This window comes from Rosa rugosa, chromosome 2 (genome assembly GCF_958449725.1).
Source record: "Rosa rugosa chromosome 2, drRosRugo1.1, whole genome shotgun sequence".
Lineage (NCBI taxonomy): Eukaryota > Viridiplantae > Streptophyta > Magnoliopsida > Rosales > Rosaceae > Rosa > Rosa rugosa.
In genome coordinates, this window is record NC_084821.1 from 42,609,294 (window position 1) to 42,629,213 (window position 19,920).

At 38.9% G+C, this 19,920-nt stretch overlaps 1 protein-coding gene across 3 annotated transcripts; it reads right to left on the reverse strand.

Moving 5' to 3' along the window:
• Positions 1–4,946: 4,946 nt before the first annotated feature.
• LOC133734099 (beta-glucosidase 11-like) lies at positions 4,947–10,718 on the reverse strand. 3 transcript variants are annotated; one of them, XM_062161744.1, is made up of 12 exons: positions 10,300–10,718; positions 10,136–10,199; positions 8,943–9,075; positions 7,196–7,271; positions 7,019–7,090; positions 6,826–6,913; positions 6,352–6,723; positions 6,049–6,269; positions 5,907–5,935; positions 5,699–5,786; positions 5,515–5,605; positions 4,947–5,306 (listed from the first exon to the last, which is right to left on the reverse strand). In XM_062161744.1, the coding sequence occupies exons 3-12, from the start codon at positions 8,991–8,993 to the stop codon at positions 5,081–5,083; spliced, it is 1,314 nt and encodes a 437-aa protein (XP_062017728.1). In that variant the 5' UTR covers positions 8,994–9,075; positions 10,136–10,199; positions 10,300–10,718; the 3' UTR covers positions 4,947–5,080. The 3 variants fall into 3 exon arrangements, 2 of the variants coding, with proteins under 2 accessions (XP_062017728.1, XP_062017727.1); XM_062161743.1 differs by having other exon boundaries at positions 8,943–8,998; positions 10,300–10,717; XR_009858063.1 differs by lacking the exon at positions 4,947–5,306 and having other exon boundaries at positions 5,545–5,605; positions 6,044–6,269; positions 8,943–8,998.
• Positions 10,719–19,920: the final 9,202 nt, after the last annotated feature.

Consider the following 19,920-nt stretch of genomic DNA (forward strand, 5'->3'; position numbering starts at 1 on the left):
AAAATAGTTTAGGTCCACTGTTTGGGTCTGGCCCAAGCTGTTTTATTTTTATTTTTAACAATTTTTATTTTGTTATATTGTCTAGGTTGGTTGCGTTTTATGCGCCCAATAAAATCATACATACATTGTGTAGGCCTAATAGGGCTCTGTGCCTGGGTATGCACTCTACGTGCCTTGTCTGCTCTAGGTCTGTGGCGACTTATTTGCTTTGTCAAATGGGTGCTACCGCCTAGCGGCAGGATGAGACTAAGTGCCGTCGGATCTACTTTTCGGCGGCAACATAGGAGGAAAGCTGTGCTAAAGCAGGTATTTATGCTAGGTTGTACGCGGGGTACATATAGTGTTATCTTTCCGCTATGTCACTACTATGATAAAGCAAATGGAGTAGCTATTGCACTCTTTGCTAGTTGGTGCTTGTTAGAATACAAGTCTCCTGTAGAGATTTCTGATATTATTTTGGAAATTTTTCTAGATGCTTATGGTAATCAGGGGTATAGGCTCAATGTCCCCCCCCCCTCCTTGTATTCGACAGTTTCATTAATCAAGGCTTGAGGGCAGCCGCACCAGCCCTTTATTCAAAAAAAAAAAAAAAAAAAAAAGGTTAAAATAAATTTTTTATATGGGGTTTAATTTGGGTCATTTTTCATATGGAGAAGCAAGGGGATCGGTTCTACTTTTTTATATGGAGAAGGAAAGGGAAAAGGTGGGTTGGGCCACTGGGCCCAAGGAAAATTGATTTAACTGATTAAAAAGGATTAAAAATAAATATAGAATTAAAATTAAAAAAAATGTGTATGAACTTTTATTCATACTTGAAGAATTTCTAAAATACAAAAATAGTTAAAATAAATTTTTTAAAAAGGAAAAAAGAAGTAAAAGAGGCCACTGGGAGTTGAACTCTGGTTGGCTAAGGTGCAGACAAACTGCGCTTCCATTGGAGTAACATTGTAATATGCGTATGTGAAAGCAAAAATGATATATATACGATATATGCCATATATACAATACTGAATCCTTCGAGGCCCCCCGGAACCGGTGGCCTGAGACAGCTGCCTCAGGCGGCAACCTTCAGGGCCGGCCCTGCACAGGGCTCATCTAGCCACAAAAGGATAGAAAAGATATGCCGAGACAAGGGTTGCGATATCCCTTAGGGCGATGCGTCCCACACTGGAAACAGGGGGACTGCATCCCCCTAAATCCCTTTCAAATGGGTCATCTCTAACATTTTAAAGAGGTAACTGTTTACTATCGCTTTCCATTATCTTTATCTTATAATGATACTGACTTAAGCATCGGAGCGTTGAAGGCCGGCACACCCTGTCTTCCCTCTGACATTTGTTTGTTTTATAGATAAACGAGACCGATAGTGAGAAGACATCCCGTGATTTTGCTAGACTAGACCATACCCATCTATTCAACATAAACAATATGCATTCCCTTAGATATCAAATTTAACTTGTTTTTTAGCATATTTTAGCTTTCACTAAATCATTATCTCGTTTGTCTAGGAATATTATTGCAAGAATGAGGAAAGGATCTATTTTGTGGCTTTGAAGTGGACAGTCGGAGCTAGGAAGAATGACCGTTAAAAATGCGGAGCAAAAAGTAAAATTTCGGATTCCGGTGAATCACCGCTCATGGTGGTGCCATGTATTTTTCAGCCATATTCATGGAGGAGCAACATTAGACGCATATCATTACATCAATTCACCATCATTCTCTCATAATCAAATCCTAACCCTTTTACTTCAAAACCAACTCCATCTCTTTTCCGTCTTTCTCACACCATTTCAACTCCCATGTTGCCCAAAATTCCACTCCCATCATTACAAAAATCTGCTATGTTTAGTAGGCCTTAATCACCGGCCATCTTTTCTCCATCATTACCTACTCACCACACTTCATCCCTACATTACATTTTCTGTAATACCCCGGAAAATCCAAATTAAATTCCGTGGTTTTTTTAGAAATGATTTCACGATAGTAGGAGCGAGTACGAAGCTTGGAAAAGTTGTGGAATTAGTTCGAACGATTTTATTTTCGAAAACGAACGTTTTTAGGGGGTCAACAAAGTTGACTTTTTATACGTTCAAAATTTGGGAAAACTTCCTTCATGAAAGTTGTAGAGCTCGTCGATACGAGTTCGTGGACATGTGGAACGCAATATTCGGAGTTCGTATGATTAAGTTATGAATATTTGAAAATTGGGAATTTTCTATAAATAGGAAAAATATCTGATTTTTTTCATTAAGGACAAAAAATTTGTTTTTTTGCGGAATAGTCCCCCCTCTCTCTCTCTCTCTCGCGCAAAACCCTCCCCACCCTTGCCGACCCGCCGACCCGACCCGACGCCAGCGGCGCCGTCGCTCTTCCTCCGGCCACGACCCGGCCCTCCCCGAGGTCGCCTCGAGCCGCCCAGCCGCTCCCTGCCACCGCCTTGCCCCGCCGCTGCCCCCAGATGGAGATCGAAGACACCCCAGCTAGGTGAACCCGACCCGACCGGAAAACCATTTTTCCGGCGTTGCATGGGCCGATCGTCTCCATTTTCGTGATCTCTTCCTCATGCTGATCATCCCCATGTAAGCCTTTCATCACGATTTTTTGTATAGAACGCTAGATCATGGTTTGACTTTTTCGACGTCCCTGATTTAATCTGGAATCTGATCAGACGCTCCGGATTAATCCAACTTCAACGCTTGATCTAGGACGATCTAGGCCAAACCAGACTTAGCTCCAGGTATGGAAGTCGATCACCCTTTCATTTTGAACCAGTTTGTAGTTGGTCACTTTGCCATCTGAGGTGGTTGACCGGCGTTGACCGCCGCGTTGACCACCCACTGACCACCGCTTGTGGCGGCGCATCAGACCATATTTCGAGTTTTCATTATCTAGGCGATGATCTATGCATCCATACGAGCGTTTTGATATATAACATGGTCATGTTAGAAAAAGTTGATAAATAGTGGATTTACGTTTTGACGTTACTATAAAACGTTTTTACGTTTATCTTCGGTTTACGATCTGTGAAGATCTGACCATCGGTTTTGCTTCAATTTTGGATATGTTGATCGTATGACTGTCCCGGTGACCTTGTGAGGTCACGGGCGAAGATCCGACCGTTGGATCTTCGTATAATTGAGAAATAGTGATTCGGAAGGCGATTCGTGAGAATCTGACCGTCGGATTTTCATATAATTTTGTGGAGATGTTAGTAAAGGCGATTCAGGAAGATCTGACCGTTGGATCTTCGTGATAATTTTGGAGGATGATCCTAAAGGCGATCCGTGAGGATCCGACCGTTGGATCATCATTAAATTCAGATCCGACCGTTGGATCATCGTTTAATTTGAATCTGAGCGTTGGATCGTCGTTTAATTACATATTTGAGTTGTTGGCTAAGTCAAGATCATTATTGGACTAGGTGATTGACGGTTTGAGTTGGTGGACGATTGTGGATCGTATTTGAGCTGAATTGAAGACGCAGCGGGATTATCGAGGTGAGTAAACCTCACGTGGTTCATATTACGAACCCAATATATTTAATTGCTTTATTTTGCAATCATATGAACTATTGTTGGTGTATTAGACATTCCTGTGTGAATGTCTGTATATATATTATTACGTGAAATAATATGTATTGTTGGAGTTGTGTTGAGTTATTGTTGAGAAACAATATATTGTGAGAGGTGTTGAGTTTTATTGTTGAGGAACAATAAATTGTTGTGATCTGTGGAGATCACTAGGTCACGAGGTGACCATGGCATCTATTAGTGAATCACGCTCTCGTACCGGGCTGGTGGTTATTAATAGTATTAAATCGTAATCACGTCTGTGGCCGGACGAGTGGTTACGTTCAGTTAGAGCTCTAGTCTGTCTGCCAAATGTGGAGTGACCTTATGAGTGAAATTGAGAGTAACTCATAAGTGTCAATATATATATGGTAACCTTATGAGGGAAATTGAGAGTAACTCATAAGGGTCTATATATATATATGAGTCTGTCTACCAAATGTTGGGAAATCTTATGAGCGAATTTGAGAGTAACTCATAAGTGTCTATATATATATATGAGAGTGAGGGATCTTATGAGCTAAATTGAGAGTAACTCATAAGTGTCTACATATATATATGAGAGTGAGTGATCTTATGAGCTAAATTGAGAGTAACTCATAAGTGTCTATATATATATATGAGAGTGAGAAAGTAACGTGGGTTTGTGGTAGTCTTGAAATCTAATAAATCAACAGTTCTTTCTTGTTTACTCATACTGGCTGTAAAAAGCTTACCGGGTTTTGTGTTGTTGCAACTCCCGGTACACTATTCAAATTGTGTAGCGGGTAATCCTACAGGACAGGAGAACCAGGACGGTGATCGTGCGGTTAGAGCAATTGTTAGAGTTTTACAACAATTGTAAGTTGTGAGGTGTGTTATGCTCATTTGAGCTTTATAATATATTGTGAGAGTGAATTGTAATAATGAACTCGAAGTTTCGAGATTTGGTTTTTTGTAATTGTAATTATTCAGGTTTCGGATTTGAATTTATTATTCAAAATTCGGGGCGTGACATTTTCCCCTTAGTATTGGGACCTAAAACCCACTCCAACACTCAATCTCCTTGCTCCATACCTTTTCTAACAAGGGTAGAGTTGCTCCCTTTTGCTTCTCATCATCATTTCATACATATCTCTTCTCCTATTTATGCACCTATTCTCTCATTCAAGAGACCATGACCCATACCACCCCATTATATCTCCTTTCCCTCTCCATCTTCACCACAAAACCTTCATCTCCACCTCCCAAAATCCAAATAACTATACTATGAAATGTCCCCTGCTTATAATCAAAAATAAAAAATAAGTCACATGCCTTTTGTTAAAATGGACCGTCGTCCTAAAAAAAATTATGATCTGATTTTGGGAAGAAAAAAAAATTGTACGTTGAATAAGCTGAAAAGGAATGAAGCCAAGAATATATGAGTGTAAAGAAAAAAAAAAAAGTTGTTCGATCATTCTTCATCTAGTTTTGATTATGCTTGAAGTGATGAATAAGTTTAACTTCAAACATATATACAACAAAATTATCTACTGAAAGAAGTAATGTTGATCAGCATCTGAATCCGAACGTGGAGTGATGTTTTTGTTCTTTAGAAACTTTGAGTACCAATGTGCAGAGAGTTTAGGCTGTCTTTTTAAATCCGGATCGTCCAAATCGATGTAATAAAGGCCGTAGCTTATTTCATAGCCACCCAAAAGCTCAATTGAATCCAAGAGAGACCAGGTAAAATAGCCTCTAGCATTTGATCCATTCCTAGTTTCATGCACATCAAATTTGTATGGTGATCGACATCAGTAATGAATCTAATAAAACATGAAAACTTAACAGAAGATTACACCGCTTATAATCTCAATCATTAGGTTTGAAACAACTGTTTTAACTTCATAAACATAGAATAATTAAACTTTATATCTTAACACTTAAACAAGCTAGTTAGAGATGGATGTAGGTAGGTGCATACCTTATAACATTAAGCAAACTGTGAACGTGTCCATGCAAATATTCGATTCTGGACCAATCCTCCAACGAAGAATTGCGTCGAGTTTGTTGGCCTGCACATCCATCCATCCATCAAATACTATTATCAATCAACTAGTTCAGCTATGAGCGAAGAGATAGAGAAAATTAATTAATCAATTAGTTACCATTTTCATGGATATATAAGGGCGGATTGCCGTAGTGTTGTTTGATATATTCCAACAGTCCTTCCATACCCCAAGGTGTTATCGGAAACTGATATCATTCATCCAATCCAATCAATTGAATACATACTCAAATTCATTAATATATATCTAGCTTAGCTGATATATGCATCAACTTCTAATTAATTAGTTACTGATGAAATGTTCGTACCTCCAACGTTGATGTATTGTAATCCAAAGCTGCATGCATGCACATATAATTAGTGATAAGAAACTAACATTTACGAGCTATGCACAAAACGAAGACGAAAAATTAGAGAAAAAGAAGCAGAATGTAAAAATCACCACCATACGAGAAATCTGGGTTGCCGAATCCGCTACATAGTCTCTGTTTTGAATGTTTAATGCGGCAGAGTTGTCACTGGCATACAATGTGTTATAGTAATTAAGTCCAATGAAGTCGAAGGAACCCTTGACCTTTGAAGACTCAGCACTGGTGAACGTTGGAATTCTAGAGCCTGCATTCTTTTTCATTACTTGAGGGTACTCTCCATACACCAAAGGATGCATAACCCTGACAGACATATATCACATCAAATCGAAATCGATAATCAACTAATTATAATAAATTAAGGCAATTAATCAACACTACTTACCAACCAAAATAGAAGTCGAGGGCTCTTTGAGTAGCAACTTGGTCTTGATGGGTTTCGGTTTGAGGAACAAACCAATAGGCAAATACATTGATGCCTATAAACCCACGCTGCTTGTGCTGGTAGGTATGCTTGTAGAGTGCTGCTGCTGATGCATGAGATAACAAGAAATTATGAATTGCCATGTATGGCTCAGTTGAGGAGTTACCCCTCGAGCAATTAAGACCAAATGGAGCTGAACATCGTTGTGGTGGAAGGAATCCAATATCATAACCCCCGAGTACAAAAACATTTGGCTCATTCATAGTAGTCCAATGCCCAACTCGATCGCCAAACTGTTCGAAGCAAACATTTGCATATGCAGTGAAGTCTTTTCTGCAATATCAGAACCCAATGCAATCCAATCCAATAATTAATATTTATCCACATCTACATCCACATTTGTTTAGATATGTATAGGATAATATTTCTACATACACAATCTGTGGGCTAACCCATCCTCCATACTCATCGTCGAGTGCCTGTGGGAGATCACTGTGGTGTAAAGTAACATGAGGCTGGATTCCTGCATGCATGCTTCAAATTGATTTGTTAATTGAACACACAGACACACACACAGATATATATATAGGAAACTTACAAGCATACATATGTGTACGTATTTGGTTACCTTTGCTGATTAGTTGGTCAATGAGATTGTTGTAATATTGTACACCCTTTGGATTCACGGGTCCTCTTCCATCTAGAACAATAACACGGACATACAATAAATTTCAGTTCATTATATCTCTATATGGAATGTATGGATGGATTAATCATAATTGATAACGTACTACTATATACGTACTGGGTATAAGTCTTGACCATGAGATGGAAAATCTATACGCCTCTAAACCAGTATCCACCATCAGTTGCACATCTTCCTACAATTAAAATCATTAGATATGTGCATATATGATACATGGATGCATCCCAAAAATAATATATTAATTCAACCGTTTCAAACTAGATCTGTTGCAACGAAACCTAGATATAGTAAGCTTACTTCCACCAACAAGCCATCAATTATATCATTATATGTGCACAAACTAGGATATTTCTGGATGGTAGACTACTAATGAGAAATCCAAGGCCTCATTCAAATTCGCTAGTTAAAGTTATTTTTGCATTCATAAACTTTAAGTATTATACCGATTAGGGGGCGGATCCATGGCATCACAAATTATAGTTAAAATTATACTTCAATTGCCAACCATTAGATTAAAAGACTATCAATGGATGAGATGAGTCATAAAGAATAAATCATTATCTATCATTTTTCTTTTCTTTTCTTTTTAATTAATTAATCAAATCTCTTTATTATTTTCCTCTCTCACTTAATTAATTTAATCACAACTAAAACTCATTAATTAAAGAAAAATAAAGAAAGACAATCTTCAGAGAAATTATTTCCTCTTCTTCAATGCTGTCTCTCTCCATGGTGTTAGCCAATTAAGCACAAGAACATTCTCCTTTAACGCCGTTCACTTTCATAACTATCTCTGTGTTGTGTTCAAAATCCTCTAACTGAAAATAAAGAGTGATATTCCAATTATCCAATACAACCCCGATTTCCCGATTCAAGAGAAGTTTTCTTCTATATCTAATATTAGGTCTATTGCTTTACCAATCGATCCCCAAAAATATATTTTCTTCTAAATAATACCACTCCGTCAAAGGAAAATCCAGAGCCGCCATGAGCTGTAGTTGGGTCGTTTGCAAAGTTTGATTGTATTTTCATTCGAGTAGGAGGTAATGATATTTTAGCGACGAACTGATGTAACCGAATAGTCTTCTATTTTCAAAGCTAAGAATTACCCTATTTTGGAATATCAATAATTACCAAAATTAGTAATTTCACCAATATACTTCTACACCATCAAAATCAATTAAAATTGCTCAAATAAAAAGTCATACAAAGTCCTAGAGAGAGAAAAAAAAAAATTAAGGGTAACGTACTGGAGATTTGCATTAGAATATGATGAATCTTGATTATGCTTCTGCCATATTGATGAGGAAAGAGATGAGAAAGAGGTAGAGAAGAGATTGAAACTCAATCAATTTTCATCGTTCTCTATCAAAGACCTCATCTGATCAATTCGTTTTTCTTTTCCCAGTAATAGATGAGTTTCAATAGGAAAACAATTGAAAGATTTGATTCCTTAATTGTAATCCAAATCAGAGTAGCAATTATTCATTTTTATTATGTCACAATAAAGAATTTTGATTAATTAATTAAAAAGAAAAGAAAAATGATAGATAATGATTGATTCTTTATGACTCATCTCATCCATTGATAGTCTTTTAATCTAATGGTTGGCAATTGAAGTATAATTTTAACTATAATTTGTGATGCCACAGATCCGCCCCCTATAGGGGGGGGATGGATGTGAGGCTCGGGATGGCACATAGCAAACAATATTCGTATAAATAATTCAATTAAGCAACAATAATAAGATTTGCAAAGCAACAATAACTACTAGTCAATCAATACATATACATATGAAATTAAAGATCACTGAAAAACCCAATTGAATCTACATGGCAATGCGTACCTTGTATTTATGATACTCATCACACGCTACATCTCCAGTGGCTCCATGCATTTTCCCTAAATTTTTAAACTTAGTAATGGTCTTCACACATTTGGAATATGCATGCAACTAGCAAATTGCCAACTTTGGCCGACTGCAAGATTCAATAACGGAAAATGCTCTCTATCAATGTTTTAAATTGAGGGTGTCTCGAGACATCAAAAGCGCAAATTCTTAATATCACTGCGTCTGATTTGATAATTAGGCACGTACCAAGAATCAAAAGACATACTAACAAGCTTTGTGCTTCCAAAAGTCAATGGTGAAAATGGCAAAATCTCAATTTGTTGTTGGTTGTTGCGGTTTCCATGAAAGAGAATGAGATTCTAGTGGTTGAATTTGTATGCGTTTTTCTTAAAGGTGATGAGCAATAAAGTAAAAGAGCCGAATAACTCAAAAGCTAAACCTTTCCAAATTAGCTTCTCCATTCCCTACCCTAGTCAGAATTATTTTTCCTTAGTAGCTTTGGCACTCATTTGGCTGTTGCCATTATGTTTTGTAACGACTATGATCAGTTATGCTTTGGCGTTATGTCCCATCTATCTTTGGTTCTCATTTGGCTGCCAGCCTGCTACCATTCTGTTATTTACTTATTTTTATTTTTAACTTTTGTTCCAACTTTTTATGAACACGTACATGCTACTTTTATAAGTTTATTCTAACTTCTTTAGAAATAATATAATAAAATGAATGAGCAAATGAAGCAGAAAATAAATAGGTGAGAATAATGTGCTTGCAAGAAGACTAGCTAGCATCCCTTCTTCAATAGTCATTTTGAAATAAATTTAAATTTTGACTATTTCTGAGATAATTTTATCACTCCAACAAAATACTCAGATGAAAGTCAAATCTAACTTGTGTCAAAATCTCCAGTCATATTTAGATAGCCAAGAGTGAGAAAATAACAAAAAAGTCAAATGCTCCAACGTTTTATTTTTTTTCCATTTCAACGTTTGTTTTTCAATTTAACTTGCAAATTGTTAGTATCGTTGGAGTAGAAGTCAAAAGTTGACTATATATATATACCTTCTATGCACTTTAACTAAATAAATAACTTTTGTAAAAAAAAAAAAAAAAAACTGAATAAATAACTTTTATTACTAGAAACGCTTAAAAAATTAAAAATAGTAAGCAGAAGTGTTGTAGGAGCTAACCAGCATGAGTATAGGTGTCCAAGATGCTTGGGGTTCTCCCGTCTTGGTCCGCAGCACCTTCCACCTGTTGAAGCAAAACCAGGCCCCGTCATTGATTTTCTTCTTTCATCTCTAGCTAGCTTTCTGTTTTGGAAAGTGGAAATTATAATACCGGACGTCCGTACCTGATAAGCAGAGGAGGAAGCACCAAAAACAAAGTCCGGTGGGGGAGGGAAGTCATCTCTTTTAAACTCATCAGCACCTAGTTCTAAATCAAAAGCTAATGAAAGATTTAGGGGGGTACTGATAAGAATTATGAAGCAAAGAAAGAGGAGCAATTGAAGTTGCAGAACCATTCTCAACATGGATGAATGGATGGATGATAGAGATATGTTGCGAGCTCGATCAGAGCTGCAAGGTTATTAATACGACTTGGGCTTTTCTGTCTATCAGAATATTAGAAGGAAGAAAAGAAAAACAGACTACGTAAGAGGCAGTGAGAGGACGGACATATATGAGTGGTTACGGTTTTGTTATCCGTGATTACTTATAGATGCCATTTCTGTATGTGTAAATCAAAATCCTCCTCCAGTCTCCTATAGATATAGGCAATTGATATGAAGCGTACACTGCTTCTCAATTGGTTGCAAAGCTTTTGTCGTTTAATTGACTTCCACCCACCAAAACATTCTTCTGGCACCCTCTCCCTCCATACATTATATTCTTTTTCTCTTTGTTATTTATACCCCTAGATTCAATACTAATAACAGCCGACGCATGACATTGTCAAGTGATTTGACTCAGCGATATTTCTGTGGAATTTATAACAAATATAATAATAATAATTTCTTATGAATTAAGAACACCCACATGCATGCTTGCCGGTTAGCTTCTATAAGTCAGCCTTTAGAGCAAGTTCACATGTTGAGGTCACTGGGTCAATACTATTCACTATTTTTTGCCTTTCATTTTCACAATCTAGGTCACTGAGTCAGATAATGTTCACAAAATGTCACTCTGGGTCACTTTCTGTGTCAATTTCGTGACCTGCTAACTGACATTCAGTGACCTTTTGTGAACAGTATCTGACCCAATGACCTAAATTGTGGAAATGAAAGGCAAAAAGTAGTGAATAGTATCTGACCCAGTGACCTCAACGGGTGAACTTGCTCTTAGTCGCTGATGGTGGTGCATCCGTGGTTTTTTAGGGTATGTATAATAAGATTTGGAAATCTCGTGATGATATTCAAGTCTAAGTGGCCAATCTTCGACGCTTCGTGGAGCATATCGACGAGATGGTTTTCTTTGATGGGGTTCTACAAGGAGGTTCATGGCGTTTTGACAACACCATGGTGGTGGTAGGGGCGGATCCACTTGAAGGGCTGGTTGGGCTATAGTCCAACCCAGAATTTAGTCAAAAATTTATAGAGTATATGTGCCCATTTACCATCAGACCTACGTCGGTTCAGTTGGCTAAATGTTGGTGTAATTTAGCTGTTCCCACTTCTGACCTTGGTTTGAGTCCCATTGTCCCCTTTCCTCCTTTATTCCTGTTTTTTTTGGTTTTTTGCTCTTTCCCTTTTCCTTTTTTTTTTGCTTTTGTTACAAACTTAACAATTGTTTGATTCTTTCTATTAGTTTTTCTTAAAAACGGCAAATCTTGCCTTTTTTTCTTTCTCACCCATTTTCTTCTCCCCTTTTTGTTTAGTTATAACATTTTGTAATAGTATTTCTTTAGAATATCTTGTAAAATCTAGTTTAAAAATTCTTGAAAACTTTATCAATGAAAAAAAAAAAAATCTTATAATCAAGTGTTAAATTAGCCCACCCTAAATCTGCATCCTGGATCCGCCCCTGGGTGGTGGTAGCTTCTTACGTTGGTCTTTCTAATTCGTCCCTAATCGATCTCAACACTATTAGAATTTGAGTGAAATTGCATTAGCCTCCCCATCAAGTTTAAAAAATGAGAAGGGTTCGTTGATGCAACCTTCAAGAGAGGTTAACACAGGCAAAAAATAAAATTAAAAATTAATCAAACTAATCAACAGCAAGTGTTTATTATGAAAAACTAATGACATTAGCCTGGATCATCGTACACTTAATATTTCAGTACAAAATAATAATTTACTCTGGACCACCATACATCTGATACTCCAGTTCCATTAGCACGGACCTCAATACACTTATTTTTATCAAGATTAAGGCATAGTTTGGCCTCGAGGTGATTATTAAATAAGGACCTTGACCCAAAGCACCAAAATAAGCCAAAATTATCCCACTTACCCCAACAATAGATTTTTATTCCCATCTACACAATTTAACAACAAATGACCATTTTGTCCTTAACTTAATTAAGAAACTACATCATGCCACTCTCTCTCTCATCCCTCCGGCAGATCTCTCTCTCTTTGATTTATTTCTCAATGCCTCCACTCCGCTTCTTCGGCCGTCGCCGTCGTCTTAGAGAAGCAGGAGTGGAGGAGGCCGGGGTCTGTTTCTTTCTCACGACGCGGGGATGGTCGAGACCCGTTTTGGAGCGACGAAATACCCAACCGGTACTCCCATATCTGGCCGCAAAGTGGCGGCAGACCACCGACGTTGGCACAGGCTCGATGTCGTCAAAGTCTCTGCAGTATTGGTTTTCCATGAAAAGCTATGGTGATGGAGAATCGAAGGAGAGAAGGTGACAACTTTTCCGATCGGGTTTTCCGATTCCTACAGTTTCTCGGCATTTCACCAGTTGCTGAAGCTTCCTCTTGACGTCGTGGACCACCTTGTGCTCTTCTTTTGTTCAAACAACGACCGAAGGAATAAAGCTCGAAGGCTGCAATGGTTTTCGGGCAGTTTTTGGGTAATTTCCTTCAAGTATAATAGTTGCTTTATTTGTTGAGTTGCACATGATTATATACATGAATTCGAGTTTTAGTCAAGATTGAAGAAACTGAAATTTTGAGGTCTACTGACTATTTCGGGTTTATTGTGCTTGGCTGCAGTTTAGAACTCTTCAACTATTTTTGGTTCAAATTCAAATTTGTTTTGATTCTTGAATACATGAAGAGATTTAGTTATGTTCAAGTCATGGAACTGTGAAGTTAAAAGGAAAATCAAACTTTGGGTATAAAATGGGGGCAGAAGGCCCGGAAAGAAAGAAAAAATTATTAGGGGGTAATAAAGGGCTATTGGTGTAATACCCCAGAAATTCATTATTAATTTCTAATGATTTTCTGAAAATTATTAATTTGATTGTTTGGACGATTTCGTGGTTTAAGGATGATGTGGAAGTATTTCGAACAAATAAGTACTCGAAACGCCTTATTTTCAAGGGGTCAAAGGGTTGACTTTTTTCCATTGGGTTTCTCCGAAAACTTTCTTCACGAAAGTTGTAGAGCGTGTTGTTACAAGTTTGTGGACATGTGGAACGCAGAAATTGGAGTTCGTATGAAGAAATTATAGTCAATGGAAGTTTCTACTAATTTGGAAATTACTATAAATAGGAATTTCTATTTTGGTATTTTCATAATTGACATAGTTCTCTCTCCTGAAATGCGGGCGACCCGAACCCTTGTATCTGACCCGGCCGGCAGTCGGTTTTCCGGCGACCTCTACCAGTGAAAGAAGCCCAGATCGACTCGTCTCCACCGTTCGCTCCTCCCTGTGGTATTCTCTAGTAGCGATTCTACCTCACGGCGGCGTTACAAGGTGACGAACCCGAGTGTAGTCGGATCCGACCGGAAATCCCAACTCTGGCGACGGCAGCAGCTCAAACCGGATCGGTGGTTTTGAGCGATTCTCAGTTTGGAGTTGCAACTCGAGGTGAACAGTATTATGCTAGCTTTGGGCAGAGATCTAAGCCGAGTTGGCTTGAACCTCAGGTATTAAAGTTGCTCCACTTGATGTTATGCCCATTTTGGATGGATGGATTGTGGTGGTTTTGAGTTTTGGCAGGCAGTGGTTGCGGTGGTTGTGCCACTGCCTGTGGTGGCACTCTAGCGACGTTCCGGCCATGTAAGGGACAGTTTATGATTTTATGTATCATCTACTCGTCGATACGAGTATTTCGATATATAATATGCAATTTTTGGATATCGTATAAATATGTTATGGTTTTTACCGTTTTCGATAGTTTCGGTTATCGATCCGTGAGGATCCGACTATCCGATCGATTTGTGGTTTTGTCACATCGATCGTAAAAGCATTTCTGAGACTTTGGGTGGTCTCAGATGAGGTTTTGCCTCGATTGGCGTTACTTTCAGGGTTGTTGTTCGATTAGGGGATTCGAACTTTAATCATTTGGTGATTCGTATACTGATTTGAGACCATTGGTGATTAGGTGCTTCTCAAGGTTATTTGGACGAGTTGCTGGTGAGTGTGTTAGTTCGGTTCTGTATAGAAGACGCAGCAAGATTCTGAGGTCAGTAATCTCACAATGTTCATTTACGAACAGAGCTACCTTTATTGTTTTGAGAGTTATTTAGTTAACTGCAAACTATAGTTGATATTAGTGGCATTCCTGAGTGAATGTCCACGTATATATATATTGTGATGACCTGGATTTCTGTTATTTAATTTCGGTAATTAATAATGGACCAGTTGTACGAATAATTGTTATTGTGCTTTATTTGTAGGTTGTATGTGAAGTGGAATGGTTTTCGTACGTGTAATTATTCGAATTTCACAGTTTAGGGGGTCGTGTGAAGTTTGACTTTATAAATTCTCAGAAAACTTCCTTCACGAAAGTTGTAGAGCGTGTCGATACGAGTTCGTGAACATGCGGAACGCGTCAATCGGAGTTTGTATGAGAAAGTTATGGCTATCGGAAGAAGTTTCTGTTTTAGTATAAATATAGAAACTGAAATCATAATTCCATATTTCCATTTCCGGAAATATCTCTTCTCTCTCGGCTGCACCTTCAGAATCAAAGTTTTCCGTCTGGCCCGACCCGGATCCGGACGATTCGACCTGGCCGGAACTCGCAGCTCCGATGATCTCTGGCCGTGAAATTTGGACAGCTGGTTCGTCTCCTCCGTCTGGTCGTCCCTGTGGTGTCCTCTAGCGGCGATATCCACCGTGTGCGGCGCAGCAAGGCGGAGCAGTTTGGTGCTTTCGGACCCGACCAGAAAACGTAGCTCCGGCGACAGTACAGCTTCAAGTTTCCTTCCTTGGCTTCGTGCGGGCCGTCTGAGTCGATCTATGGTGTTTGTTTGGATCGATTTACGTGGAAATCGGTTTAACTCAGATTGAGCAAAAATTCAAAGCTTGTGAGGTAGTTTTGGACCCTTTATGCTTGTTTTCTGACTTCGAGCTAGTTATGAGAATTCACAAGCATGCTTAGATGATCAGCTTTGATGTTGGGAGTTTTGTGAAATATTGAGTTTTGGCCGGCGGCGGTGCGCCACCGCCTGTGGCGGCTTTCCGGCTGCGTTCCGGCCATGTAAGGAACTATTTTGGTATTATATATGTTCTACTCATTGATACGAGCGTTTCGATATATAATACGCAAATTTTGGAGTTCGAATGGATTTGTTATGATTTTTACTGTTTCATACCGATCGATTTATTCGATCCGTGAGGATTCGAGCGTCCGATCGACTTGTGGTTGGGTCATATCGATCGTGGACCTATTCCGGAGACTTTGGGAGGTCTCAGATGTGGTTTTGCCTCGATTGGCGCCACTTCGGGATTTTAGTTCAAAACAGGGGTTTCAAACTTAAATCAAGTGTGAATCGTTACTAAGTGGAAACCATATGTGATTAGGTACTTGACGAGGTTTTTTGGACGGTTATTTGGTGGATTGGCTGTTTTGTTCTTTGTTGAAGACGCAGCAGGAGTTTCGAGGTGAGTAATCTCACAAGGTTCATTTACGAACGGAGTTACCATTATTGTTTGGGCGTTATTTATTTAACTGCAAACTATAGTTGGTATTAGTAGGCATTCTTGAGCGAATGATTACGTATATATATATTTACAGGAAATATATATATATTCTTGTGAGTGATGTGTGATGAATAATATGCATGATTGTGTACATATTATTGTTGAAGGCGACTTTTCAAGAAACAATATTGTGGAAAAAGATGTTTTCTATTGTTTGAAAAGTATCGATAGTTGATTTTGAGACCAGATGGGGTCTGAAAAGCATAGGTCGCAGATGGTGACTAACGGTTGGTTCTAAGACCAGAAGGGGTCTGAAAACCAAGAGTCACAGATGGTGACCAATGGTTGATCTGAGACCAGATGGGGTCTGAAGATCAAGAGTCACAGATGGTGACCAACGGTTGATTCAGAGACCAGACGGGGTCTGAATGATCATAGGTCACAGATGGTGACATGTCGCAGATAGTGACCAAGGCAAGAAATAGGGAATCACGCAGTTGGCCGGGCAAGTGGGTACGATCAGCTAGAGCGCTAGTCTGTTTGCCATTATAGCTTATGGGGGTAACGGTCGAGGTTGTTGGAGACTCATAAGTATGTAGTTTAAAGGAGAGTTCCGAGAGTATTCTTCTTTTATTGTCTAGATGAGACTTGAATTGCTTCTTGATGGTTAAGTTAGCAAATAGAACATTGTCACAGCGGTGACTTATGTTGTCCTTTCGGTGGAAAGGATATGTAATGCTAGAAGGAATCATGGTTGCATGGTTTCCTTAAGCTAATGTGTGTGAGTTGTTGATTGATGTTCATGAGTTACTCATACGAGCTTTCATAAGCTTACCGGGTTTTGTTATGTGGAAACCCGGTGCACTATTCAATGGTGTAGGGGTTAATCCTGCAGGTCAGGGTAATCGTGGCTGAGCTGAGGTAGCTTGTTGGCAGCAGAACGGGTAGGAAGCAAATTTTGTTGGCTTTGCCAGTGTATGACTTCCTCTATGTAGTAAGCTTTGAGGAGCATTTACGTTTTAATTTGTGATGGCAATTTAATTCGTAAGTTGTGTAATATATAACTCTGTGGAGCGAGTGTATATTAACTTGGAGGGTTCAGGGCATCAGTATGTACTTGATTTAAGGGAAAGATGTTCCAGGTATTTTATATTGATGACTGAACGATCACGCATGTATAATTATGGGATTTTTATATCGATTTTTATTTGTGTAAAAATCAGGGGCGTGACATATGTATATTCTTATGGGTTGATGGGTGATTTAAGTAATAGGGATTGATGGGTTTCATTCTATTGTTTTGAGGCTTGACTTTTCGGGAGACAATGTGTTAGGAATTGGGAATTTCTATTATTTAAAAAGTGTCAAAATTTTGTGTGAGTTGCTTAATGATTTGAATCTGATGACCGGGGGTCTGAGGATTCGGAGGTCATGGGGTGACATCTTCTTTTGATTTGGTTTAACATTTTGGGTCCAGAGCGACTTGCTTAATGTTTTGATCTGGCTACTGAGGAGGTCTGATGATCGGAGGTCATGGGGTGACATCTCCTTTTCAGAGTTGAGTAACATTTGGTCCTGAGTGGCCGCTTTTAAATGTTTTGATCCGACGACCGGGGAGGTTTGAGGATTCGGGGTTGCTGGGAGTGACCTCAGACATATATATCGGGACTTCACGCATTTGGCCGAGTGAGTGGATACGATCAGTTAGAGCTCTAGTTTGTTGCCGTTGTACATCATGGGGGGTAGCGGGGAGCTACCTGATGCTCATGAGTATGTGTTTTTAAAAGGGAGTTTCAGGGATTCTTTCTTTTAATTGACCAGGGAGGTCTTGATTTCATATTTTAAGTGTTGGGAACATTTTATATGATTTTGTCACGGGGTGACATGTGTTGTCCTTTTGGGGAAAAGAATGTGTTGTTTTGGAAAAACAGGGTGTGTGTTCCTTTTTCGTGGGTTGATAGGTTTTCCTCGTTTGGGTGAGTTGTGCGTGTGTGTTTTGAGTTACTCATACAAGCTTTCATAAGCTTACTGGGTTTGTTATGTGGCAACCCGGTGCACTATTCAATGGTGTAGGGGTTAATCCTGTAGGTCAGGATAATCATGGTTGAAGCTGAGATCGCGTGCTTACAGCTATACGGTTGGAAGCCAATTTTGTGACTTTACCGTTGAAAAGACTTCCGTTTATAGTAGCTTCACTACTACAGAAACCTAAATTGGGGACACATGGGTTTTGGATACAATGACATCATTTTTAAAATGCGTCCTTGTATCATGCTTAGGACGTTCCATTTTTTTTTTCAAAACACGGGGGAGAGCCTGGCCACCCACTCAGCTAAACTAAGGCGCCTCTGAGTTTGGTACGGTCCCAGGTTCGATTCGCTGAAACCCAGACATAGAGAACAATAATATAGAAGTATATATATCAGTCTCCCAAATCACGGCACTCTGCAGCAAAATTGAAAGCGAAAACCCTAAATTTTCACTTTCCCGGGTTCTCCAAAATTTCCCTCTCTGAGTTTCAATTTCCCACCATGGAATCTCGCCAAATTCACTTTAGAATTCACCCCGTTCATTTACTCAAACTGAGGTATCAGAGCAGAAGAAAAAAAGAAAAAAGAAACCGAGTTTTATCAATGTGCTCTGATGCTCAATCACCCATCGAGCATCACTGACTTCGATCTATAGCTTTTCTTCCTTGCATAGTCTTCTTTTGCTGTTCTTAAGTGCTCAGGCTGTCTCTGGTTCCAGTATGCTCATAGAGTTCTCTACTCTGAAAGGTACCAACTTCTCTCTCTTTTTTCTCAAATAATTTCTTAGAGTTTCTTTGTAGGATGTTTGTTTTTGGATTGATATTGATGATTCTGAAGTGGGTATTTTAAATTCATAGTTGATTACATATTGCTTGAGCTCAATTTTGAAATGGGTCTCTGTGCTTCACTGCCACTACAAAAAAAAACTCCAACGGCTTCGGTAGCCTGCAACGGCGTAAATTTGCCATGGCCATTGGTCCCATTTTAGCGACTGCAATTATTGGCGTCGCAGTAATAGAAATGGGATACGACGGCAGGCCATGTCTGTGGCGCGTTTTCAATATCAAGAGCGACGGAGTATCAAACGTGGTCGCTAACACAGCTCAACATGCGTTTTAAAAAAATAGAAAAACCATTCGCTTCGGGAAAAGAAGCAGAACAGATCTCTCTCCCTCTCGCTTCACCATCTATCCTTCTCTTCACCGAGTATGTGGAGAAATCTCTCATCACCATCTATCCTTCTTTTCTCCGGTAAACACCTCTCCATCTTCCTCTCTTTCTATTTCTGCGACTCGAGTCATTCTAGGGCTGGGGTTAGTAAGTTACATTTACAATAGAGAGAGCTTTAGATAATTAATTTCTGTTGCTTTGATTCAATTGTAGGGTTGAAGCTTCTGGGTAAGTGGGTGTTAAGGCTTTGCAGTCGATCAATTTCTAATTGCTTGATAAATTTATATGGTTAGGTTATTTGGAAATTAGATAGTTGGGACTGTGTCTCCAATTTCCATTTATAATTTCCCCGAAATAGATTCGTTGCTAGAGTTAAAATCTTTTGCTTCTGTGCTTGGATTATTTATGTTTCTTGGTTTGGTCGAAAATTGGATCGATCTTAAACCCTTTATTGCTGGTTTTTATTCCGATCCCATGGGACTGAAAAGCTTTTGATTATGTGCGGAAGTTAATTGAACTATTTGGCATTTGGGAAGGTTTGTGTTTCTCTTTTTGTGGGTATCTGAAAGTTTGATGCTTTGTTGTGTTTGTTTCTTGTTTAGGGAAATTGGGCAATCTGATGTTCCATCATCATCTGCTACCAATGCTGTTGCATCTTCATCATCTTCACAACGTTGCAATGCGATTCTTGTGAGCGACAGACAGGTATCAGTTTTTGTGTTCAAGGTGCAT